Source organism: Streptopelia decaocto (genome assembly GCF_964273445.1).
Source record: "Streptopelia decaocto genome assembly, chromosome: 1".
NCBI lineage: Eukaryota > Metazoa > Chordata > Aves > Columbiformes > Columbidae > Streptopelia > Streptopelia decaocto.
Genome location: NC_138663.1, coordinates 183,723,020 through 183,748,455, shown reverse-complemented (window position 1 = coordinate 183,748,455; position 25,436 = coordinate 183,723,020). Strand labels below are relative to the sequence as shown.

At 40.5% G+C, this 25,436-nt stretch overlaps 1 protein-coding gene across 1 annotated transcript in view; it reads left to right on the top strand.

Moving 5' to 3' along the window:
* Positions 1-24,772, top strand: part of ATP7B (ATPase copper transporting beta) — a gene marked incomplete at both ends in the record, with an annotated part of 28,935 nt that extends 4,163 nt beyond the window's left edge. Inside the window, 20 exons of the mRNA XM_082060868.1 lie at positions 2,669-3,896; positions 5,395-5,631; positions 6,766-6,929; positions 7,816-7,977; positions 9,415-9,491; positions 9,852-10,026; positions 10,590-10,823; positions 11,009-11,100; positions 11,240-11,367; positions 12,476-12,630; positions 12,844-12,978; positions 13,710-13,904; positions 15,345-15,527; positions 17,068-17,266; positions 18,582-18,728; positions 20,054-20,196; positions 21,774-21,977; positions 22,088-22,205; positions 22,962-23,064; positions 24,508-24,772. Of these exons, the coding sequence (XP_081916994.1) occupies positions 2,669-3,896; positions 5,395-5,631; positions 6,766-6,929; positions 7,816-7,977; positions 9,415-9,491; positions 9,852-10,026; positions 10,590-10,823; positions 11,009-11,100; positions 11,240-11,367; positions 12,476-12,630; positions 12,844-12,978; positions 13,710-13,904; positions 15,345-15,527; positions 17,068-17,266; positions 18,582-18,728; positions 20,054-20,196; positions 21,774-21,977; positions 22,088-22,205; positions 22,962-23,064; positions 24,508-24,772 (4,344 nt within the window). The remainder of the gene's footprint in view (positions 1-2,668; positions 3,897-5,394; positions 5,632-6,765; positions 6,930-7,815; positions 7,978-9,414; positions 9,492-9,851; positions 10,027-10,589; positions 10,824-11,008; positions 11,101-11,239; positions 11,368-12,475; positions 12,631-12,843; positions 12,979-13,709; positions 13,905-15,344; positions 15,528-17,067; positions 17,267-18,581; positions 18,729-20,053; positions 20,197-21,773; positions 21,978-22,087; positions 22,206-22,961; positions 23,065-24,507) is intronic.
* Between the last annotated feature and the right edge of the window lie 664 nt (positions 24,773-25,436).

The following is a 25,436-nucleotide window of genomic DNA, read 5'->3' as shown; positions in this document are numbered from 1 at the left end:
TTCCTCTGTCTAATTTTTATCGTGCAAATTGAAAATTTGTGTGCAAGGATTTTTCTTCTGCAGAGCATAAACATCTAGGTTTGTCAAGTAACAAACAAGGTTTTCTGCCAATTCTTCTGAATGTTGGGATAGCGTTTTATCCAAAATGAAAAGTGCTGGCCAAGTTTTGATGTTTCTGTGGCTTACAATGCATTAAATAGTAGAATCAATCCTGGCTTTTATGCTTTTCAAAAGACTGGAGGATGAGAAATACCCTTTAATATTTTAATTCATTTAATTTTAATTTATTTTATACTACTGGGTACCTAGGAAGACTGAGATGGTTGGTGAGTGTGGGCGTGGAGGGAACACATGGGAGGACATAAGACCTGTGATAGTTCCTTGGTTTCATCTGCAAGTGGTGGCCAGAAACATGGCAAAGGGAAGCAGGAGAACGGAGGGTGTTTGTCTCACTCGTCTCTCAGGCTGTTTTGCCAAAGGATGCAGAAGGCAAATGCCTTTGTCATATGAGCCAAAGTAAACGTACAGGGTGACTTGCACACAGATTTTCTCTTTACTGGATGTTTGTGATAAGGACAGTTGGCCACCACCAGCAAAGTGTTCTTGGGGGGTTGGGAACAGGAGATAGGGAAGAGGAGGCAAGGAACAATATTCAAATAATGTTTACTGAGGTAGAAATAACAATAAATGCATGTTTGAGTTTAAGCAGCATTTGAAATGTGGTGGATGAGAAACTGCTTTCATTTTCAGACTCGCTTCTTTTCCATAAACAATGCTGTATGATTATTTTAAACTGTGGGAATGCACAAATAGGAGGAAATAAGCATCTTCGCTTGCACTAACATGGGGAACCACCTCTGCGGGGAGGCCCGATTAACTGTTTATATATATTTTGTTTTGAAAGGAGGGCCTGGCTGCACATTTCCGTGTACCTTGGGGATTTCAGTCACTTCTGGGAACGGCAAGGAGAGGGGAACGTGCTGCCAGGCTTGTGGGAGGGAGAGGTAAAAGGCGTCTTTGGCCTAAAATATTTCTGTGACTCTTCTTCTCCAGCATCCCCAGAGTGCTGCCTTGACACCAAGCAGAGAGGGAGGGGGCACGGGAGCAGAGCTTGTGGCTGGGATAGCGAGGGGCTGCCCCATAATGCTGAAAGGTTGAAGTTGCTCATTCCTCCTCCTGTTCTAATAAATACAGTATGGAGAAGGCTGAAAGAGAATTTCTCATGTTAATTTTTTTGCCGTTTTGGTCATGACCCCAGACCTCATTACTCCCAAGCTGTCTAAGCATGAAACAAAATCAAGTTAATGAATTTTGAATACTGCGTCAAACAAACTGGATGCAGTCTAGTGTTAATAAGTGGCCTAAATGCTTCTCATCTGTGCTGTGGTACCAAGGAGGGAGTTTTCTTGTCAGTGGTAGGAACAAGATCTGAGGTACTGAACCTGATCTGGTGACCCCCTTCCTGCACTAATGCCCCGCGTTAGGTGCCTTGTTGACTGGTGGAGAGCACGTGGCTTTGCAGGCAAGTGAACAGATTCATCACAGTAGCCTGCACCTAGATATTTAATAGTTAAAACTGCCTTAAGTCACAGACATGAATTTTGATGTTCTTTCCATGAAACCTGACAATCTGGGACTTGTCGCTCACTTTCTCAATCTTCCTTATCACTCGTCACCAGCAATTCCCTTTGATGATGGAGTCTGTGTTCTGATTACCTGTTCTGCAAGAAGCGTTGCCATTGTAGGGGTTATTTTTGTTTTGTTTTGTTTTTTAATATTTCTTTTTCAATTTTGTTGAATGCACTAAATTGTAGAATCTCAATACTATGGAACCTGTGATGTGGCTGATGGATAGTCCACTTTTGGCCATTCTACTTCGATACTGGCCATTACATCCTGAAAATCAGTGTTGGATCAAACCTGTGAGTTCTTGCAGCTCGATGTGTGGTCTTTTTTAGGTGCCTCACAAAGAGGTCAATGAAACTAAGCTGTAGTGGAAGTATCTGTATATAGGTCTGTGTATTTTAAAGATTTTTGTCAGATACAGATTTTAACATAAAGATGTGTATATAAGCAGACAGCACAGGTCCTTGTGTGCCTGTATACAGATCTTCAGACATCATGCAACTGGTCCTCCCTATGCCAGCTTGTTTGAGGCCCTCGGCAAATTCTTGATTCTGTTTTCTATGGGCATTTGATTTGGTTTGGTTTGAACTCCCGCTGAGCAATAGCAGGTGGGACAAACTGAGCTGGTTTCTGACATCTGCGGCGGGACATTCAGCACACGATGCTGTGACCCTTGGTGCAGGTGACAGTGTGCTCTGGAGAGCAGGGCTTGGGATGCACGGTGAAAATGCCCTGTGGCTGCAGACAGCTCAAGTTTTAAATGGTTGGATTGGAGATACTGGGACAATTTTGCTCTTATATCCCTAGTGAATATTTTTCAAATTGCTGCTTAGGAGTATTGTCAGAGGCCTGATTCATCACTGTGGATGTAGCTAAATGGTAATATATTGGAAGTGTAATTTAACATTGTGAAGTGTTTTGGCAGAGTAGACTGACTTGAGAAAACTTCTTGTATGTGCTTGAGAGCACATGCAGAATATTGGTGCTTCCACAATGCTAAAGATACATGCATTTTATTTTTATTTTTCCTCTTGCTCTTTAGGCTTTGTCCAACACTGATTCTCCTCCTGGCTGTGAGCTGGAGCCTACAATGAAACACAATTTTGCTTTTGACAACATGGGCTACGAGGAGAGCTTTGAAACTGTCACCTCTGCATCTTCCCAAGAACACACTGTGGCCGTGAACATTGTGGGAATGACTTGCCAATCTTGTGTGCAATCCATCGAAGGCCGAATATCCAAGGTGAAGGGCATTGCGAGTATTAGAGTCTCCCTTGAACAGAACAACGCTGTAATAAAGTATCTGCAGTCGGAAATAAGTCCTGAACAGATTTGCCAGGAAATTCAGGATATGGGCTTTGACGCCAGCATAGTGGAAGAGAAGCTGACAACAGCAACTGTAAATTTGTCGTCCTTGAAAGAAGCAGTAGTTAAGCTTCGGGTAGAAGGCATGACATGCCAGTCCTGTGTCACCAACATTGAAGGAAATATTAGGAAACTGCATGGTGTGGCGAAAATCAAGGTGTCACTTGATAACCAGGAAGCAATTGTTGCTTACTATCCTTACATCATTCAGCCTGATGACCTCAAGAGCCATATCAGTAACCTGGGGTATGACTGCACCGTTAAAAGTAAATCAGCCCCTGTGAAGCTGGGTGTCCTCAGTCTTGGGGTCCTGCAGAATGCAAACCCCAAGGAGACACCAGCAGGTCTCAAGAGTGATGGGGTGGATCCTCTGCTTGCCAAGACGAGTGGCACAGCTACAGTGGCTGTACGAATAGAAGGCATGCACTGCAAGTCCTGTGTCAGAAACATTGAAGGAAATATATCTGATCTTCCTGGCATACAAAGTATTAAAGTGTCTTTGGAGCATAAACATGCTGTGGTAGAGTATAGCCCAAATTTAATTACCCTGTCAGCTTTGCAGCAAGCTATTGAATCCCTTCCACCTGGAAACTTTAAAGTATGTCTCCTTAATGGTTCAGAAGTTAATAAGGGAGCATCTCCACCATCTGCTTTGCTACATGATCACTTCAGAGAGACTCTGCAAGACACGACATGCACGGCTGTCATTAGGATTGATGGCATGACCTGCAATTCCTGTGTACAGTCCATAGAAGGGACCATATCACAGAGACAAGGAGTGCAACGTATAGCTGTTTCTCTGTCTGACAGAACTGGGACCATACATTATGATCCAGCTGTCACTAATGGAGAAGAATTAAGGGCTGCCATAGAAGACATGGGGTTTGATGCTTCTGTGCTGACAGGTAACTGTTTTTTCTTCCATGGGTAACGTGCCAAGCTGGGCCATGCAACAGCTGTGTTGAGAGTCTTCTGGAGGGAAACTCTTAGAACATCACATTGGCATTGTTTTTTCTAAAGGACTGGCCTGACCTGACCTCACTTAGCAGGGGAGAGAGATTTCAGCTGTGAAGCAGATAATTTCAGCCCTTAATAACTGCACCACTGGCTGGGAGAGTTGGGTTAACATTATGAATCCAAAAGGTTTGGAAGTAGGTGTTTCAAACAGCAGATCCCCTTACCTAGTGAAGTAGGTTCCTCCTATGTGTCCACAAATGAAATGTCTTTCATTTTAAACCACTTTTTACATAACTAAAATATCTTTTTAGTGTCCTAAACCTTTGACTTTTATTTCTTTAGTATTTTTACTAGCCCTACTTTACTAAGCCTTACTTTAAGTGAGGTAAGTGACAAGATGCAGGTACTCTTTGGTGGGACCACGTACTTTTCCATGTCAGCTGCAGCACAGTTTGTACGTTTTGTACATGTGCTCAATGTTTAAGAAGTTGCTATGGTGCACAATCACCTCCCTAGCAAATTTCAAATGCCGCAATATTTGTCTGCTTGAACTCAACAGATTTGCTTTGAGATAGTGCTGTAGTTCGCCTGGAACGAATTAGTTTGATCCCAATAGACCACATCCTATTAGCTTTTCTCATGGGTCCAATCTCTCTGAATCTATAGAACTGCTATTGATGAGAAGGAACCTGTGTATCCTGTTTAATTATGATTAGTTGAGTTTATGTTTTGTTGGTGGGAATCTTCCTGATCCACCTGTGGAAAAGGAGTGGAGCTGCTGTGTTTAACACATTCAGAAGTAGCTCTTGTTCCCTCACACAGGCCTCCGCCCAAAGGAGGCAGATCGTGAACTTAGCTGGAGCTGTTGGGTGTCTGTTCAGGATCTGTTAAAGAACAAGAATGATTGCAATGCGTCTGTATGTGTGGAGGTCTCCTGGATGCTGCAAATCCTTCCACTACTTGTTTTGCAGTACTAGCAGTGTAAATATTGTGCCATAAAGAGAAACTTGTTGAGAAACTCGTCCTTTTCCTTGTTTGAGATGAAGTGCTGTGCATCCTGCATAGATGTCAACAAGGACAGAATGGATGTGAAGCTGGACTGTATTCTCTGTGCTGGACAAGGACCCTCTATATACAATTATATCTTTATTGAGTAGAGGTAGCTGTCAGGTCTAGGCATGGATATTGGAGGGAATCATTTGCCATCTGAAAGCAGAAAACCCATTCTGTAGAGTTAAATGGTCATGCAGTGGCACTGGTGAGTGTGTATTGTTATACTCATCATAACAATCTGTATTATTTCCATGAAGAGACCAGTATTATCATGTCACCTTTCAAACAACTAAGAGACTTTGCGTGATTGATAAATGTGACCTGCTTGTAGTTTTACGTCATGCAATCACACTGTGGATAGTGTTTGTTAAGTTTATTGTGCATTTATTTCAGATAGCGCTGCTGGAGAACGTAGGCACCGACCTGACGCCAGCAACGCTGCCGCGCAGCCTCACGCTCCAGAGCCTCCTCCCCAAGGCTGTGCCTCGGGTGCTCTTTCAGACAGTCCTCACCTTGATGGGCCAAACCAGCTCAGTGGAGTGACAAGTGAAAAGTGTTTTTTACAAATCACAGGCATGACCTGTGCATCGTGTGTGTCCACCATTGAAAGAAATTTGCAAAAAGAAGATGGTAATAAATTTAAGATTCCTATAATGACTTTATAAGGAACTACGGGCTGGAAAAGGTATTCTATGTGGTTAATAGACGAGGCTGTGGTACAACATCTTGAGGTTAAATAGACTTAATGCCCTTTCTTGGTGCTAACGTATCTATGTCACTGTTTAACTATCCTGCTGCACTGGTGGGCAAACCTGATGGACATACTTGAATTGTAACAGCAAGTTGTTGTAATGTGATCAAAATTTCAAATAAGGCTCAAGACAAGACCAGAGAAATGTTTCTCATTTAGTTTTCAGGGCCTTATTGCTTTACAGAGCAATCCGTCTCTTCCAGAGCTGTTGAGAGCTCTGATATGTTTATGATGTGAAACTCAACCTTCAGAGGACATGTGCACAAGCAGGTACAAACAAATGTGTGGCTCCAGTGCCCGAGTGATTATATTAGCTTAGGCACAGCAAAGCTTATTAGGTTAGAAGCCTGCAGACTGGAGCTGCATTTCCTCCAGCCATATAAAATATGAACAGATGAGCCTCAGCAATGTCTGATTGAATTTGTGTAGTCATGTCTTCGGAGGGTTTTGCTTGTGGATTCCTATGCCCCCAGTCTCCCAGTGGTGGTTTCACTGCCTTGATTTAAAAATTCAAGAAACCTTTAGCACTTCAGAGAAAATTTTTTTGCCTGTGATTTTTATGTTTTGCTTTTGAACTCTAAATGTTGATTTATGTTATTTTTTTAAAAAAATATTCATTTATTTTAAATAAGAAGGAAAACCAAACAAAAAACGAAGTGAAAAATTAGAAAAGAAAAAGGCCTGTCATTGTGCTGTGAGGTGTCTTTAGGGCTTTCCAAACTTAGAGAGTCCAGGGTAGGGCTTGCAGCAATGAGTGCAGAGATTGCTTCATTAGACCATAGCAAAACTCACCTCCTTCCCTGTGTAACTCTTGCTGAAGAGAACCAAAGTGTGGCTGGATCTCAGTAAAAACTTTTCTGTTGTGACTAGGGAACAACACTAGAAGGAGGCAGAGAGAAATCATTATGCTTATCTCTAAATCATTACAGCCCTCATTGACAATCACTTGTAATATTTTTTCTTCCCCTCAAAGGAGCTACGTTATCTAATATTTTTTATTATTGCCACTGCAGGAATTGTTTCAGTGTTGGTTGCACTGATGGCAGGTAAAGCAGAGATAAAATACAAGCCAGAATTCATACAGCCTCTTGAAATAGCACAGCTGATCCAGAATTTGGGTTTTGAAGCTACTGTCATAGAAGATCATGCAGAAACAGAAGGAAATGTGGAGCTTCTTGTAAGTCATGTGTATTTGAAATTACATATTGCTTTCCGAAAAGTCAGGTCTGGAAGAATCATTTTCTTGCAAAGGCTTTTGTTTAAGGAGTTGTGGGTTCATCATGCCCATTCTCACTAGTGACACTATTTTTTCTTAATTGCTGAAAAGACAAAATCAGTGTGTCTTGGAAGAACCTGTCCAAGGGTGCTGAAATAAAATCAGATAGTTGTATGTACAGAACAGACTTTTCTTAGCGAGGAGAAATGAAACAGAATGTTTTTGTGAAGGCACTTCAGTCAACAGTACAGACTGAGCAACTGCGAGTGTTTCACCACATACATTGGATAACGTCTAAGGCTCTGTATAGAGGTCTGAGAATTTTGGGTGAAATTAGTAAATTGTTTATATGAGGGAGAACTTCTTCAAAAGTCTATTTTTATTCTCTGATATATATGTACTACAAGACAGACTCTGCAGTTGTGCTAATAGATCAGAAAGTGGGAACATGCCTTATTGAAGCCACAGGAAAATTTAAGTAAGTGAGATGAAGTTACACGTGCAGAGTTTGACTTTGGCAATGTTAATGTAGCTGCTGATAGAACTATATTAGCCATGCTGTTACAGTTAATACAAATGTACAAGTGCTGCTGTACAAATGTATAGGCGTGACTATAATTGCTCATTGCAGAATTTTATAATAAAAGTGGATAGTTATGTTCTCAGCTTTGTTTCAGTTAAGACAGCTCTATAAAATCTTCATGCGGAAGCCTTGGGTCAGTACCAGCAGAGCTTAAATAGTCATTATTGCCTTTGTGACACTGGGAGGCCTTGTCTTCAAATTCATCCACAAATATTGTATGAATGTGGGGACTGCTAACTTTACCTAAATTTTTATTTTCTGTAGATTACAGGGATGACTTGTGCTTCTTGCGTTCACAACATTGAATCCAAACTCATGAGAACAAATGGCATATTCTACGCCTCAGTTGCACTTGCCACTTGCAAAGCTCACATCCAGTTTGATCCTGAAATTATTGGACCTCGAGACATTATAAAAATAATTGAGGTAGGCTTTAGAAATTTTCTATGTATGAACAATTATAAGGTGAAGTTAAAAAGGAAATAAAGCAGTTGATATTTGAGAGGCTTTACTGACTTTTACAGATGCCATGGTAATGCCATGAATTTTTATGCTATTGTGGTGGAGCTGTTGTTCTCCATGATAGTGCATTGTCTCCCAGGTTGTTATTCTAAAAACACAGCCCAAAAACTACAAAAAGAAACCTTTTTATCTATATGAGGTTGAAGTGTCAGATATTAATTCCTTGCAGTTCTGTGTGTAGAATCATGTGTCTCTGACTTCCACTTATTTCAGTGAAGTGTTGATACTTCAGAAAAACATACTTCTTCCTCTTGCCAGTGAAAGAGGCTGTAAAATAAATTTTGCAACAGCTCATACTACAAATATTACACATCTCCTTATACACTGGCATTTATTCCTACATCAGTTCAGAGATGAACTTTTTAAACTGAAAGAGTTTGCGATACAGCCACTAAAGGAAAAACATCCTGGCTTACCAGTAACCACACAGATCATAAAATCTGCTGTTACCATGGGCCAGGTGTGGACAAAACCTTTTCCTTTTCTGCCGCACCAGAAGGGAAGAGAGCTTACTGTATGAGACACATGCAGTGGGTAGTCAGGAGGACGGGAGAGACTGCTTGCCTGTCGTGTTCTAGAGCATTTGGTCAGAAAAAAGCTCCTAGACTGCAGAATTGATGTGGCAGCAGTAATTAACATGTTAACTAGTAGACTCTCCAGGCTGGTAGAGTAGTTCTGTGAAGTGCATCCTGCCACAGGAGCATCTCGTGATGCAGATACGAAATTTAAATGTATTGTGCTTTTTTTGGGGGGGGGCGCGGGGTGAGTGGTTTTACTGCAGTACCTCACTGAAGCATCATTGAAAACTGTCTTTTTGCATATATTTGTTTCTGGGATGTTTTGCCCTGCAGTTTCCTGTTTTACATATTTAAACTGATTCTAGACACTTTGATTTTCAACTTCAGGTGTATCTACTCAACTGTAGTGGTAAGGAGATGCTTGCAAGGTTGACTAGTCCCATGGCTTGCACATTTTTACTTTTGTCATATTTCCCATCTCTCATACTTATTCTAGTGGAGATGAAAGGGCATAAATTTCCCTTGAGGAGGAGGGCAGCAGAACTCCAGCTGTGCCTAAGGAACCTGAGACTCTTACTACATCTATATACTGTGCATCTATATAGTAGCAGAAATCCTTTGCAGTCTACATTTTGAGTACTGCCTGAAATATCCTCTCACATTGGCAGGATCTAAAAATAGATCAGAAGTTGGAACTTATTAAATATGGAACAGTGTCCTTTTCTGACATTTCTTCCAGAAGTATTGTCATTTAAATATGCTAAAAGTAGTATGCTTAGTTTAATCAAAACTAACTCATCTTTCCTCCCCTTTCAATAAAAAGGAAATTGGCTTTCATGCTTCTGTGGCTAGAAGAGTTCCAAATGCACATAACCTGGACCATAAAAAGGAAATACAGCAGTAAGTATTTCTTTTTCTCACTAAGGAACATGTATAGATCACCTCTTGTAATTCACCTCCCCCACCTCCCAGTTAATTTAACTTCTCCTGGTGTAAGGCATTTTTAATTTTATGATTTGCCATTTGGTTCAAGTACTTTTATTACTTTCATTAGTTTCAGTTTTTAACTGATACAAGTCTATACAGTTAAACGTGTAAGAGACACTGAAACTGTCCTGAGGTGCTGGATCTTTCCCAAATATGCTGAAGCTGTGTGTTAGTACAGTGCTAATACCCCAAGCTCTGTGGTGTGAGCACTTTGGTTGGCCTGGGGATTGCAGGATGTACGGCAACCAGGGATTTACAGCTTCTACTTTTCAGGTGGCGGAAATCTTTCTTGTGCAGCCTACTGTTTGGTATCCCTGTCTTAATCCTAATGATTTATATGCTAATACCCGATGGCGAGCACCATGGGTCTATGGTGCTGGAACAGAATATCATTCCTGGATTATCTATTTTAAATCTTCTCTTCTTTGTCCTGTGCACTTTTGTTCAGGTATGTTGAGTACTTCCTAGGGGTTTGCTTTCTATTCCTCTCCCATTTATGTAATCTGATGTGATAAGAACAGGAGACTGGAAAGGTTTAGTGGATTAGCCCTGCCCTCTTGTCTGTACCATCTCTGCAGAATGAGGTGGCACTTTACTGCAGGTTGTCCATTCTGTAATAGCTCACAGCACTTACTCCTGCCTAAGATGCATCAGATAGTTTTCCAAGTGGGGAAAGTAGTGTAAAATGAAGAAACACCCGATCAGCTGCAAACTAATTGGGTAGCTCTACATAAACCCCTTCAGCTAATGTGCCTTGTTTACTTTGCATCGCTGATGAAAAGGATGATATTTAACTGGCAGAGTTGTTGTGTGGACAAGGAAGGGTCAATGAGAGGATGATAGGGGAGTCAGACCACTCCACTGAAGCTATATCAATACAAACTTCGCGTGGGACAGCAATGCTTTCCCTTATCTACTACATGTTTGTAATTCTGCTATAGGCAGCATTGTGTACTCTCTGCTTTCACTGCTGTGATCTTAATATGTGTCTGTCCATGCTTACACCAACAGTTTCTTGGTGGGTGGTATTTTTACGTACAAGCTTACAAATCACTGAAGCACAAGATGGCCAACATGGACGTGCTCATCGTACTGGCCACAACGATTGCTTATGTGTATTCGTGTGTGATCCTGATGGTAGCAGTAATTGAAAAGGCGGAGAAAAGCCCTGTCACTTTCTTTGACACTCCTCCAATGTTGTTTGTGTTCATTGCCCTTGGGAGATGGCTGGAACACATAGCAAAGGTAACTCATCTTCACACTATTTTGTATTTATGATAAGAGCAGAAAAAAGCTATTCAGAGGAATTTTGAGTCATATATTTCTGATGTAGTCTATATTATACAAGGTCATTTAGTGTTCATTGTGTTAAGTAGACATCAGCATTTCTATATCTCAATATATCTTAAACATTTCTCCCTGTTTCTTAGAGTAAGACCTCAGAAGCTCTTGCTAAACTTATATCTCTTCAAGCCACAGAAGCCACTGTGGTGACTCTTGGACCTGACCACTCTATCATCAGGTATATATTTATGAACCAAAACCCCTTCAGCCTGCCTAGGTGCACAGACTAGTCCTGATGCAGTTAATGTGAAAGCATCGTTATTCTTTTGAACCTGATGGTGTAAGTGATGTGTCTGTTCTACTTGTGTCTTTTGCAGGGAGGAGCAGATAGCTGTTGAACTGGTTCAACGGGGTGACGTTGTAAAGGTTGTTCCTGGTGGAAAGTTCCCAGTGGATGGAAAGGTCATTGAAGGCAGTTCTATGGCAGATGAGTCTCTCATTACTGGTAACTTCCTTTACGCTTACGCAAAGAAGTGAAATCTTCTAGAACATTTTCTTGTATGAAAAGAGTGAAGACCCAACCCAAAAGCTGCTGTCTGAATAACCTCGCACCTTAATGAACACTGTGCCTGGCCTTTGTGAACTTGAATCAAAATCTCACATCTGCACACACCCTAAAAAGCTGAACAATTTCAGCTCAGTTTCGTCACTTTTACTAACGTACTGATGGGATGGGTAGCATCTAAACATTATTGTCATTATTCCAGAGATCTGGTGGGAGTTTCCCCTGGAATGTGTTTGTAGAGATGGTACCTTCTCAGAAATAACTTCTAAAGGGCGATGGGGAAATATTGCTGAGGTGTTGGGGTGTGTATGCGTGGGCACTGAACAGGGCTTCCGATACGGGTGTCCCAGTGAGCAAGAAGAGGGAAAGAAAACCTCACAACTTGAAGCTCAGTAAGGGTCATGGGACTTTTTCACAGCTTCTGAAATTTTAATTTCATTTTGTGAGTATAAAAAGGATTTGCTGCATTGTGCAATTCTTATAAATAAGGTAAAGGTTATAAAACCTTTACATTGGCATTGTCTTACTTGGTTTAGTTATGTATTTACTTTGCTTGGGGAACAGGGACTCCCTCAGTTTAAGAGCACCCTAAAAATGGAGAAAATAGAGGTTTTGTAGAGCTGGTATTGGAGAGGCAGCGCAAGAACAGGAGCTTTGCCACAGAGCTGACTTTTCAAGCCATTGAAACCTGAGGGTGCCAGAAATAAAGACAGATTGCTCAAACTCCCATGGCTATGCAAAGTATCAATTGGATAAATTCTTAGCAGTTCCTTTTGCGATGTTTGCTCCTGGCCCTTTTGAGGGATGGCATACTGGAGAGTTAGGACCAAGGAAACAGCATTTGCTTTGAAACTAAGCCTAGGAAAAGGTTTATAGAAGTATGAGAGCACTTATACATGTCTTCATGTATACAGAGATATACAATATGTGATTTCTCATTGTTATTGCTGAGCATGCTGATTTTGCGAGCATACGAGCTCTATGCTAATGAACTGTGTTCACCATTATTAGGGGCATCGCCTCATTTATTCTTACCTTTTCTTTCTAGGGGAAGCTATGCCAGTCACTAAAAAGCCTGGGAGCACAGTGATTGCTGGCTCTATAAATGCACATGGCTCAGTTCTTGTTAATGCAACTCATGTTGGTAATGATACCACTCTGGCACAAATTGTGAAATTAGTGGAAGAAGCTCAAATGTCAAAGGTAAGAATAACAGAAAATAAAACCTTATTCACAGATTTTGATTATATAAGAAAAATATTCTATATTTTTACATATTTACTTGATCAACAAACTGTTTTTTCTGCACGTCAAAAAAGAATCAGGTGAAGGATATTAGATATTTTAATGAACTCTACCTATTTATGTGTTTTGATCAAAAACATAAAAATTCTTTTTTTCTTTTTTTTATTACAGGCACCCATCCAGCAACTGGCAGATAAGTTTAGTGGATATTTTGTTCCATTTATCATCATCATTTCCACAGTGACATTGATAGTATGGATCACAATTGGTTTTATAAATTTTGATGTTATTCAAAAATATTTTCCTGTAAGTAATTCCATTAAGAGCTGGATTTCATTGTAAGGATACCCTCCAGTGTAATTAACATACCTTTTGTGTGTAGGGTTTGATGTTGCAGCCTGGCAAATAATTTTGTACAACATGATGTTTTCTGCACGGAACAGATAATTACACAAATTAAAATCTAACTGCAGGTATAAATATACCTTTACATCTACTCCTTAGTTCTGCGTGGCATTGCTACAAACTGAAATTATTGTCAGTCTTTCTGGACTAAAGCTGATCTATACCTGCCTTGCAAGGAGCTGAGCCATTCATATATTGCCTTTTTATTTTTGGACATCCTCGTTCCTGATGCCAAATAGTGGGTTTGGCATTAGAAAGAATATGCGCTTCTGTTATCTTTTGGATGTGTATTTGCTGTGCTTAGCAACTGTAGGGATTTGTTTACTTGGAAACAGGTTCTCCTTTGCTAAGCTATAAAGGAAATGCCAACAAGTTATTTTGTCATCTGAGAGTCTGAGAGCAGTCAAGCATATGTGTGCTTGAGCAGAAAAAAAAGCACCAGAAAATGAACAATTCATAACATTGACCTTTCTCTACCATTACAGTAACAATAACAGATTTCTTTCCTATACTGGATATTTCCAGGTAAATGTGTTTTTTGAAATGGCTGTGATTGATTGTACATCTGTGTTATCTTCCATCAGCAGTCATACATCTCTCTATTTTTTTTCCTCTCTTCCCTTTTCTCGCAGAATCAGAACAAACACGTTTCAAAAGCTGAGCTAATACTGAGGTTTGCGTTTCAAACCTCAATCACTGTGCTGAGCATCGCATGCCCCTGTTCTTTAGGCTTGGCTACCCCCACAGCTGTGATGGTGGGCACCGGAGTGGCTGCGCAGAACGGTATTCTCATCAAAGGCGGAAAACCCCTGGAAATGGCACACAAGGTTAATAGTTCTTTCTGTACTCTTGTAGCTTACCCAGCTGTTGCTACATGAAATATAATTTTAATTTCCCAGGAAATCCCACTGGTCCAGAGAAAGACTGCAGAATGCAGTGGTTTGTTGTTGTTGTTGGTTGCTGCTCATTAAGGTAAAGATGGCAGATCTGACCTTCTTTCTTCAAAGTAGTCACAGCAAAGCATTAAGAGCCAACAGTTCCTGCAGTCTTACGTCAGTGAGGCTGCTAATCAGTCTTCTGCGTGACCTCAGAGGTTTCTGACTTTGCACTCTCTTTACCTCTTCTGCAAAAGAGCCCAATAATCCAGTGTTTTCCTTCTTTCCTCAGAGCGTTGTTGTGAAATGCATGTTGTTCATGATCAGTAGTTAAAATGTAGGATGTAAGAGAAAACCAGAATAATGTGAAGTTCTTTTGGTGCATAGAAGAAAGATGGAAGGGAGGCAGAAAAAGCCCTTCAAAGACAGAAAACTGATGAAAAGAGGAGAAGGAGGTTGAAAGAGGAGATTGTTTAACATGTCCACAAACAGTGAAAAGAATATGAGTTTAAATCATGCTATGATAGACTGGATTACACATAGGCAGAACATTTTAAGTGAAAAGAATGGTTAGAATAAGTTAATCGGACTGGTAATTCTTGTTCTTACTGGACATTGTAGAGCATCAACCAGAAGTCTGTCCAAGGCTATGCAAAAAAACAAACCAAACCCAACCCAACAACAACAAAACCAAACAAAACCACACACAAAAAATGAATGCTAATTAGTGTCTGGACTTTCCACCTTTTGAATGTGAGGCTACAGTCATGGCTTGGACAATTAGGTGACTTGTTGGATTCTGCAAGATTGGTGGGTTGGAATAGGTAGGAATGGAAATAGCACCTAATTTGTTAAGATTTTTTCATTCTTGTTTTTGTGTCTTGTTTATTTCCAGGATTAGAATTGATTTTAGCTTTGGGTTTCAGTGTATGTGGGGCTGTTTTTTGGTTCATTCCCGATTTGTCAAGACTTGCTGGGCTGGCTAACAAGTGACTGCTGAATTTGGTGAATAGCATGAGGTTAGGTTTGGTTGGGCTGTTTTTTCTGCAACCTGCTGGAGTTTCTTGCACTCTTGCCTGTTCTATCACTACATGGCTTCTTGAGTCCTCTTTCCCCAGTGCTATTGTTAATTGTTTAGAACAGCATTTATAAAAGCCTCCTTGCATCACATACCTTGTGGTAACAGTGATTAAGATGTATGGGGAATGAATAAGAAAGCGTAAGGAGACCTACTGTACAGGTAGTTCAAGGCATACGGAAGAATCCCTATTTTTGCAGGCTTATTCTGTGGATATAGTCAACTGATTATTAAGGTCTTGCCTGTATTTATAAGCCTGTGAGCATCCCCGTGCTCTCAGGGCTTAGGGAGTAACTCTGGTTTATTTCTTGCAGATCAAGACTGTGATGTTTGATAAAACTGGGACCATCACCTGCGGAGTTCCTAAAGTCATGAGGGTGCTTTTGCTGGGAGACACGGCGGTGCTGTCTCTGAAGAAGGTGCTGGCAGTGGTTGGCACCGCAGAAGCCAGCAGCGAGCATCCTTTAGGAGTGGCAGTCACTAAATATTGCAAAGAGGTACTGAGCCTTCCTATTTCATCTGAGGCCTGAAGGGATTTGTGCAAGTGCAGCAGTGTTGTATAAAATAAACAAGTCGCAGAGGGACAGGCCTGTCTGAAAAGTAACAGGCTGGAAAGTTGGCAGATTTTATGATCTGGACAATACCAGAAGGCATGTTGTAAGCTTTGCTTTTCTGGTAATGCTGTGGAGTTCTCGAGCAAGATCTTAAGAAGTTTTTCCTGAACTACTGGGAAAATAAAGATTGTGGACTATATGCAGGAGAAATACTTATGTTTAAAATAGAATTGTGAAGCAACTGTGCGTGGTGACATTTCGTATGTTACGTGACTGTAGTCACTTCTATTAGTCATTTGCTTATCTGAATAGGTTAGACAAAGAGCTTTAAAACCTGAATTTCACAAATAAATTAATCGATTACTCAAGTTCTTGAAAATGTTGCAAGTCCTCAAAGGTCATTTATTAATATATATTGCATGTGTTCCTCACACATTTCAGGATGAATGAAAGGACAAATAGTAACCAAAATAGGAAGCCTGGTTTAAATAAGTAATTTCTTTCTGCTAAGACAAGTCACTAATTCATTTACAGAAAAAATAATTTGCAAGAATATATAAAACTTAATAGTGATAGATCTTTCAGAGGTAAAATTTGGAAGTTAACATATAAATTTAGAAGGTAAAAGAGAGTATGGGTAATGATTCAGTTGCTTCTCTTGTATTTTACCTTTTCTGTTTTCAAATTTGTCTTAGTTTCCTGACACTTCTGCAATCATCCCATGTACCAGTTATTACTGTATCGTGGCTTATACAAATTGCAATGCTATACTGTTTGCTAATATTCTTACCACCTGTTTTATCATCCCTCTGTTGTAAGAAGGTCTCTGAAAGGTACATGTAATTACAAATTCCAGAGACAACCCAGAATAACTTGTTTATAAATGTATATTTTCTCCATTCTTTTTTGTAACTCATAGACAGGGTCCAGGTAATCCCTTTTCTCATCTTGCAGGTACTCGCTGGCTTCTCTATCTCAGCAGAAAGACTCAGTTTCCTTATCCAGCCAGACCATTCCAGGAATTAGATACAGTTTTTCACTGTACTTTTACATAAATATAAAAGGCCTGACCCCCCACAGATACTTGTCTGTGAGATTAATTAGAAGTTGCATCTTTTTAGAACTTGTATGGCTTATTGTTATAGTATTTCTCTTTAGTCCCGAGTCTTGGCTGAGGTCGTGAACCGCCAGCGTAGCTGCTTTGTCCTTGAACTGCCAGGAAAAGTTGTTCTTTATGGTTTGCTGCTTCTAGGACTGAGACCTGGATGTGATCTGTATGACTGCCCCTTTCTAGAAGTCTAAACCACAGCACACCCAGAACATCCTTATTTTTAGTTCTGTGTTACCGATACTCCATGCTGCTTTTCCATCCATCATTGTCAAGAGGAGGAATGAGGCCTCTTTTTTGGCAGGAGTTATCTGATGTTTGTACCCCACCCGAGCAGCACAGACTGACGATGAGTTACTCTGGCTACATCTGCAGGAGCTTGGCACGCAGAGCCTGGGATTCTGCACCGACTTCCAAGCGGTCCCGGGCTGTGGCATCAGCTGCAAAGTCGGAGGTGTTGAGGCCACTCTGGGCGCGGCCAAGGAGGGTGTCGATAATCTGGATGCGAACAGGAACGGGGACAGCAGTGCCCCTCTGGGAAATAACGCACTGATCACGCTCTCTGAATCAAATGGTATGTCTGCCCCCGAAGTGATGGCCTGTTGCAGTGTGCAGGCTGATGAATCAACAGTGCTGACCACTGTAAAACAATCCTGTCAGAGTAGGAACAACAGGAAGGTGGATTTATGGCAGTAGGAGGCAAAGAACATGTGGGACAAAGTGCATCTTTACAAATATTGAAGCTCTCTCTTCTCTCTTGGTCTCTCTGAAATTCAGAAATGTAAATAAGAATTTAGATACTACAGTGATGGCTTCAAGCAGCACATGAACAATAAGGCATACCCAGCAATGTCCCTTTTGGATAGAAGAATGGTCCAGCAGAGAGCAAAGTTTGCCAATTAGCATTATCTTCCCTTTTAGAACAGTTGCCTTTAGCATATGTTATCTTACTGCTACTTTTTTATATCCTGCCCTTTAGTTTCCTATTAATTTGGATCTTTTGTTTTCTGTTTATTTATCTCTCAAGGCACTTAAAAAAAATCTATTCAGCAGATGCACAATAAAGCATGTTATATCTGCAAACCAAATTGCAGTGCCTGATTTTTTTTATTAGACCAATATATTTGTCTTTGTTTCAGGCGCTGTGGAAGCCACTTTGCTCTTTTGTAGTGTAGGAGAGGAAGAAAAAGTATTTAAAGCCTTCCTTAAGAAGCTCATCAGTTCTCTTCAGACGACTGTGGCTCTCCTGACCTTTTTGAGAAAGCTGTTAAAAGAATTAAATGAAATAAGAAATTTAATCATCAGAGCTGTGCCATTTGTGAATGGTGTTAATGTAGTATTTTCTCACCTGCTTCATATGGCTCTTTTGAAGTTGGACCGAATTCATAATGAGGTGCTCCACATACTGTTTCATTGTTTGTTAGAACAAAACTACTTTTTTCTTGCCAGAAGTAGCCTTTATATTTGAAAAGAAGTCATTAGTTTTGAGAACAAAGCAGCGTGGCATTTATGAAATGTGCATACTGCACTTACCCAGAAAAACAATGCCAACTGGAAAAGGCAAATACAGGCAATTACTTCCATTAAGTTCATGATACAGTTCTGTGTATAAACAGGCACAGATTGAGTCTGAAAGGAGAAAACTTTTATGCGGCTGTCTTCAGGCAGTGCCCGTGCATTTGTGTTTGGTCATGACAGCAAGACTAAATCTGTTTGTGTCTTGAGTGTGACCACTGCCAGTCTGGAACACACAGAAAAAAAAATAGGAAAACTCTTCAGAATATCTTTCTATAGAAAATGCAGCCTGACATTGCCATCCTCAAACATCTCTGGCTTGCGTTTGTGATTTTTGAGTTGCTCATTTTTCTTTTTTTTGTCTGTGCACAAAGGTCCATCAGCTTCTCACACATACTCCGTGTTGATTGGAAATCGTGAGTGGATGAGACGCAATGGCTTGCATATTGCCAATGATGTAAATGATGCGATGACTGACCATGAAATGAAAGGACAGACTGCCATACTTGTGGCTATAGATGGTAACTGCTGTTCTTTGGAGTGACTTAATAAATATAAATTGAACCTACCATGGAAAGGATAAAAACGAACTCTGGAGCAGTTGATCAGTGGCTTAGTGTCAATATACCACTAATTTTTGAATGCAGAACTGCTTGTGAACTGCAAAGTATCAAGGTGTTCTTAAAAGACTTTAAGCTCGGAACAATGTTTATGATATTTTGTTGGGTAGTTTTTAATTTAAGTATTAATTTCTGAAGCTCCTGCTGTCTAGGACTGTTGTTCAGAAAAGCAGTGCCAGTGCAGTCCATGTCCCATCCTGACCTGACATCACTTAAGGACCACAGGCCAACCTAGTGGCATCACTGATTTCAAAACATTTCATTAATAAACATGATGAGTCATTAGATCATTCAAGTATTATATAATAGGTTAGACTAAATGAGTTTTGCCAGAGGGGTTCTGTTCTGTGCTACACAGGAAGAGATCCCAGACAATACCTTAATACCTGCTGTAACGGTGACAGATTGCCAGTGCAACTCTGATCTTGAAATGGGACCTCTGGTTCAATTACCGAATAAATATTCTTGGTGCTCCTACAGAGCAATTTTCAGAGGCATTTGCATGTCTCATTCTGGGCTCTATCAGCAGTCTGGCAAAATCCAGTGCTCTTACCATGGAAATAAGAGCCCTGATGTACAGCTGGCATTCCTGTCACTGCTAGGGATAGCAAATAGAGATGCAGGGGTGTAAAATCTACTTAAGTCCTTACTTCCAAAAGGTAACACGCAGTGGTAAACCAACGTGAGATTTTCATAAGTCATATGATGGAAATGTGGATGCACCTTTGTGTCAATGTGTTGGAAGGCAGGTGCAACACTTTAATATGAAAAATAATTATGATAGAGATCCAACCCTGAAAGATTAGGGGACATAAAACCAGATAGTCTATATGCTTCTTCCTAGAGGATCGGTTTCAACATCTGACCTGGGCACAAATACCAAAACTTTGTCTGGCCCACTATTGCATTTGTTCACATCATAAAATCTAGAAGTCAGGTATATTTAAAAGCTACCCTTCACTTCTCCACTTCCTCCTGGTCCCTAAATATCAAAGGTGTTTGTTGCTTGGTCTGAAACAGATAAATGAGAAAAATGTGTGTTTGTGTAAGAAAGAAACGATAAGTTGGAAAACTCTATAGACAGTTGCTCAGGCTTATGAGTGCCAATATTGCTCAGAATGTGTCATTTCACGAGCTGCCACGGTATGGTGGAGAGGAAGTCCTGTTCTCTTGCTGCCACTTTGCGTCCCACAGCTCTCTCTAACAGAGGACGTTTCTCTGTGCAGGTGTGTTGTGTGGAATGATCGCAATAGCTGACACTGTCAAGCAGGAGGCAGCCCTTGCTGTGCACACGCTGAAAAACATGGGAATAGATGTGGTGCTGATAACGGGGGACAACAGAAAAACTGCAAAAGCCATTGCCACTCAGGTATCTGCTTCTTTGCATCTCAAAAAAGCATACAATGGGGTTCTAAAACTCTGCTTATCCAGTGGATTTGGAGCAGGAACTCAGTGTTTCCTTGGATACCTTAAATGAAGATTAACATTTCTTGAATTGGACAGAAAATCAGGTCAGGTCCTATGGCACAGTAAAGGCCAGTGGCTGCATTAAGATCCCACTGAAGACACACAGTCAGTACTTTTCCAGAGCCCAGAGTTTCTTGCAGGAATTAGTCGGTTGCTGAACTGAAGCCTCCTGCTTCCCTTCACTGAAGGGCAGTCATGTTTGGTAAGTGGTGAAGAAAAATTCCTTTAAGATCCAGTCCTGTTCCCAATAAGGGAAGTGGGAACTTGTCATTATCTTTAAGGGTAACATAGCAATTACAACAAGAATTATTGTTAAGAAGCATAGCAGTCTAGAAGAGGTTTGGTCTATATGAGATTTCCTTGATTTCAAACTATAAATGTTGCTCCAAAGGCAAAGCCAAATTCTCACTCTACCTTGCTACATTTCCACTCTCTTCATTTTCCGCTTCCCTCTTTGCATCGATCTACTTCAAATCTGCCACCTTGCTTTCCTCAGATATCCCACCACACAGCTAATGAAGCCAGCGCCTGGTGCGCACGTTCTTCTGTGTTGTGAGGTCTGTTTTGTTTCTCAGTGTGATGCTTTAATCCTTCTCCTGTTTTGATTCACACTTAGTTTTTTGCGTTCAGTTGTGGTCAAGTGCTTTCCCACCCCTCCTTTCTTTGTTAAGAGAAGTAAAGAAACAAGTTTCAGTTTATGGTTCCAGACATTCACGTGAAGTTTTCAAACAAGCTCAGTCTGTCCCAACCTCCAGTTTAATTTAATTTTTGGCACTTAGTTCCTTTCCAATGGAAAAATGGTAAGCCAGTCTTCAAAACTTATTAAAAAGTTACTTTTTGAAAAGCTAAAAGAGAGCTTCTGCCTTGTGTGGTGAAAAGCTGATCTCTGCCAGGTGAGGCAGCCAAAACAGGGGCATTATGACAGCTCTCTTTAGTACTTCCACCTGTTTTTCAACTACAGCGCTAAAGCCATTGGTAGCAACTCCATATTAGTTGAGATGTGGATGGGTAGAAGCATTTATCCGCCTGCTTTATTTTCATAGTCTCCCTGAGACTTGCACATACTTGTAATTTCTGTGTTTCCCCTGTAACTGATCGTATATGGTTCCTATGTGGCATTTCACTGAAACATTTTTTGGTGCATCAAGCAGCACGATTAGATGAAAACAGTCTCTTTTAACCATCAAACTTTATTGCCAGGGCAGTAGAGCTTCAGAAGCCCTGCAGGGCATTAGGCTAAGAGCAGAGCATGGTTTGCCAGCATCTCTGCAGTAAAGATGGGGGTTCTGTTATCAATGCCTTTCTTACACCAAAGACATGTTGCTCTTCAGCTTTCTGTGTAGCTTGCAAGTGTTGCCTCCACTGGAATCAGTTTGGTTGATCTTCTTTTGTTTCCCCTTCACCCAGAACAGCAAATGACTCTTCCTTTCAGCACAACGCATGTCACCAACCAGGTTGTGTTTCTTTCTTTGTACACAGGTTGGAATCAAAAAAGTCTTTGCCGAGGTTCTTCCTTCTCACAAGGTTGCAAAGGTCCAGGAGCTCCAAAATGGGAGGAGGAAGGTTGCGATGGTTGGTGATGGTGTCAATGATTCCCCTGCACTAGCCAGGGCCGACGTTGGAATTGCAATTGGAACAGGCACCGATGTTGCCATTGAAGCAGCAGATGTTGTTCTTATCCGAGTGAGCACTACAGTTCTGACCTGTCCTCTTTTATCACTGATGCGCCCCTTTTTGGTTTGGTATTCTGAAGACTCTATGCAGAAAACTTTCAATGCTCTTCTGTCTTGCAGAATGACTTGCTGGATGTAGTTGCCAGTATTCACTTATCAAAGAGAACAGTTCGAAGAATACGAATAAATCTGATTCTTGCCTTAATTTATAATCTGCTTGGCATACCCATTGCAGCAGGTATGTGACTGCTCATCTTGTCAAAAACAAAAGCTCTGTTGAGCACTGTGGTGACTTTCACAGGATTTCCTGCTCAAGGAACCAAAAATATGTTCCTGGAGTATTTAAAACTTGGCAGAAGGAAGACAATTTTTTTTTTATGTTGTAGAAAAAATCTTTGTTCCCCAAATTTTAAACTCTTAGGAATGAATTCTTTTATGATGAAATGGAAACCATGCTCTTATTTCACAAAGCAGTACTTGGGGATTGTTTCTGTTTATTCAAACTCAGCTCTAATCAGAGTTACCATCCCACTTGTGGGTGCTCCCTCTTTTATTCACACTGAATCATGCATTTTCTCTCCTACTACTTGCATTCTCTCTTCTTCTGTCAGATATCTTCTCATGCTCCAAATTCCTCCTTAAAACTTATTTCAGACATTCCTCTTTATGAGTAACTTCTCCCTCCTTTGCTTGGACTATTGCCTTGTCTTTTCTTGCTTTTGCTTTGTTTCGTATGTACAGAATAACTGGAAAGGACAAATAGTCTCAGTTTGTGGCTGCAGTCTTGTAGCCGAATTAATGCAAAGGTCATCCCTTACAAGGGAAGGGACATATTTAGAAATAAGTGAATAAATATATATTGGTCTAGTTGTGTTTATGGAGGTCTCAGCAAGTCACACTGTAGAACTTCTGATCTGTTTTACGACCCGCAGGAACAGAAATGTCTGTACTTGGACAGGCAGCTCTGGCTTATGTCCGTATGTTTTTTTTCTAGGTGTGTTCATGCCCATTGGCCTCGTGCTTCAGCCTTGGATGGGATCAGCTGCAATGGCAGCTTCTTCTGTGTCTGTCGTGCTGTCTTCCCTGCAGCTGAAATGGCAAGTTGTCTTACACTGAGCAGTTGGGGGACCGTAGGCAGCAGTGCTGCGAGATGTTAATTTGGGCTTTGCATACCTAAAAATAGCTGACAGTCCTTCAGCGTGGGGTTGTTCTGTCTAATCCTTGGCTCCAAAAGAGACAGATGTCACTACTATGAACACACCTGGACAAAGACTAGACTGAGTATTCTTTAACTAGCAGCTAAAAGTGTGACTGGATACCATAGCACCTGTGTTGGAGATCTAGTTCAATACTAAGTGAGGTAATGATCAACACTGGTTTTGCTGTGAATATCAAGTGAACCAATAATTCAAAAGACGGTTCTCCATAATGCAGCAGTAGATGTTTTTTAAAAGATTTGTACCTGTTTTAATTTTTTTATCTATTTAATTTATCCAGAGAGGAACAGAGAAGCAGTGTATTTATTGTTTTGCACCTTGCTGCAGATAAAGTATCTTGGTCTATTTTTTTTTTTTAAGTGAGTCAATTTCTGAACTATAACAAGTTTCTTCAAATTATTTTATTTTTTTAATGCTACATTTTAGGTGCCCTTTTTGGGTGCAGTTACAGTGGACCTGTTTTAAACAGCATTTTGATAAAACATCTTACAAAAATTAGACTTCTTAGGATGTCTGAAATAAGTCCAAACCTTCAAATATTTCTACTATAGCTGGGGTCTTCTGTATAGTACAGTACAGTATTGTATAAACTAATATAGGAAATCTGTTGCTGCAACATGATCCTGCAAATGCTCAATGAGACCACAATCTGTAATAAAAGTGACATACGTGCTCATGTCTGTTTGCAGAATCAGTCCTACTACTACATTATTTTAATCCTAAAAACTTTCTGCTTGTAGTTATCCAAAGGATGATAAATTTCTATAAAGGAATTCCTTTATTCTCCAAATATTTTGATCTTGTGCTGATTCCATTAAGTACTGGACACCATTGTGCTTAGAGGTTGAGAACACCCCAAACGTATTTGGCTTCAGACTTATGGAAGCTGTATGACAGTATATTCTGTAGGGCAATCATCTTCCTTGAAGCTTCAAATCAGCTGAACAGAACTTCAGATTCCAGAGAACACAATAATGCATATATGTGAAGAAGCCCATTCATACTTCCCATTGCTGGGCTTTTTTTTTTTGACCTAGAATATATTGAATCAGAAAGTGGATTTTGGGTCATCAAATCCATTCCCCTGGAATTGTCTACTACAAACCTTTTCATAATTCAGCAAACTCAGTATTTTTCTTAAAGAACCTCATTTGAAGGATCCCTCCCTTTTGCTACTGAAATGTCTTAACACCATGTGACCAGTACTCTTAGCCTTTAACATTGCATCTGACATGAAGGTAACATTTAGGTTATAGTAAGTTTCTGATCTGTTCTAATGCTGAAGTCATTTCTACACATTGATTTTTCTCTTTTTCTTCTTAGTTATAAGAAGCCAGACATGGAAAGTTATGAAGCACAAGCTCAAGGCCACATGAAGCCACTTAGTCCTTCCCAAATCAGCGTTCACATTGGAATGGATGACAGGAGGAGGGATTCATCCAGACCGGCTCCTTGGGATCAGATTAGCCAAGTGTCCCTCTCTTCCTTGACTTCAGACAAGCTGCCGAGACGTAATGGTTTTGTTGAGGAGGATGGGGACAAGTGGTCATTGCTCATGAATGGAGGAGATGAAGAACAGTACATCTGAAGCACTCTGTTCTTAGGACAGGAGGAAACATTCCTCCTCACCAGCAATGGGAGGCACTGACTTATGTCATCAAGTGCTTCAAGGTTGTACATGAAGTGATTGCTTCAGCTCACAAAACATTTGCAACTCAGCTCAATACTGGGTTGTATGGATTGTGGATTTTTTTCAGGTCACCAGTTACTTCCAGTGACAGAAAGAATTTGTGGCTCTGTAATGAACTTGCTCCTTTGCACACAGCCATTAGTGAAATAACGTAAAAATACAATTTTCAGAGTCTAAAAGAGTTTCTCTTTTCTGTACTGTTTGCTGGGCACCAAATTTCCTACTTTTCACTCTTTCTAACTTTACTCTTTCAAGAGCACATGAAGCAAAAGTATTTTCAGAGCCGCCAAATATTGACTTATGTGTTCAAGTGAAAACAGCTACAGCACAAGGACCTCTGTGGTTGGAAGTTGTATTTGTACATAAGAATCCTAACTTGTCACATCACTATAAGAGCACTTTCTATTTAGGATTCATATGCATCTTTTCTTGGACCAAAAATGCTTCAGTGTTTCACTGACTATAACTCTCTGAAAGGTCTCTTTCAAAGATTTTCAATTGCTTTCAGGTATTGCATCCTCTTGATGCACATTTCCATTGCTAAACTTGTTGTGTCATTCTC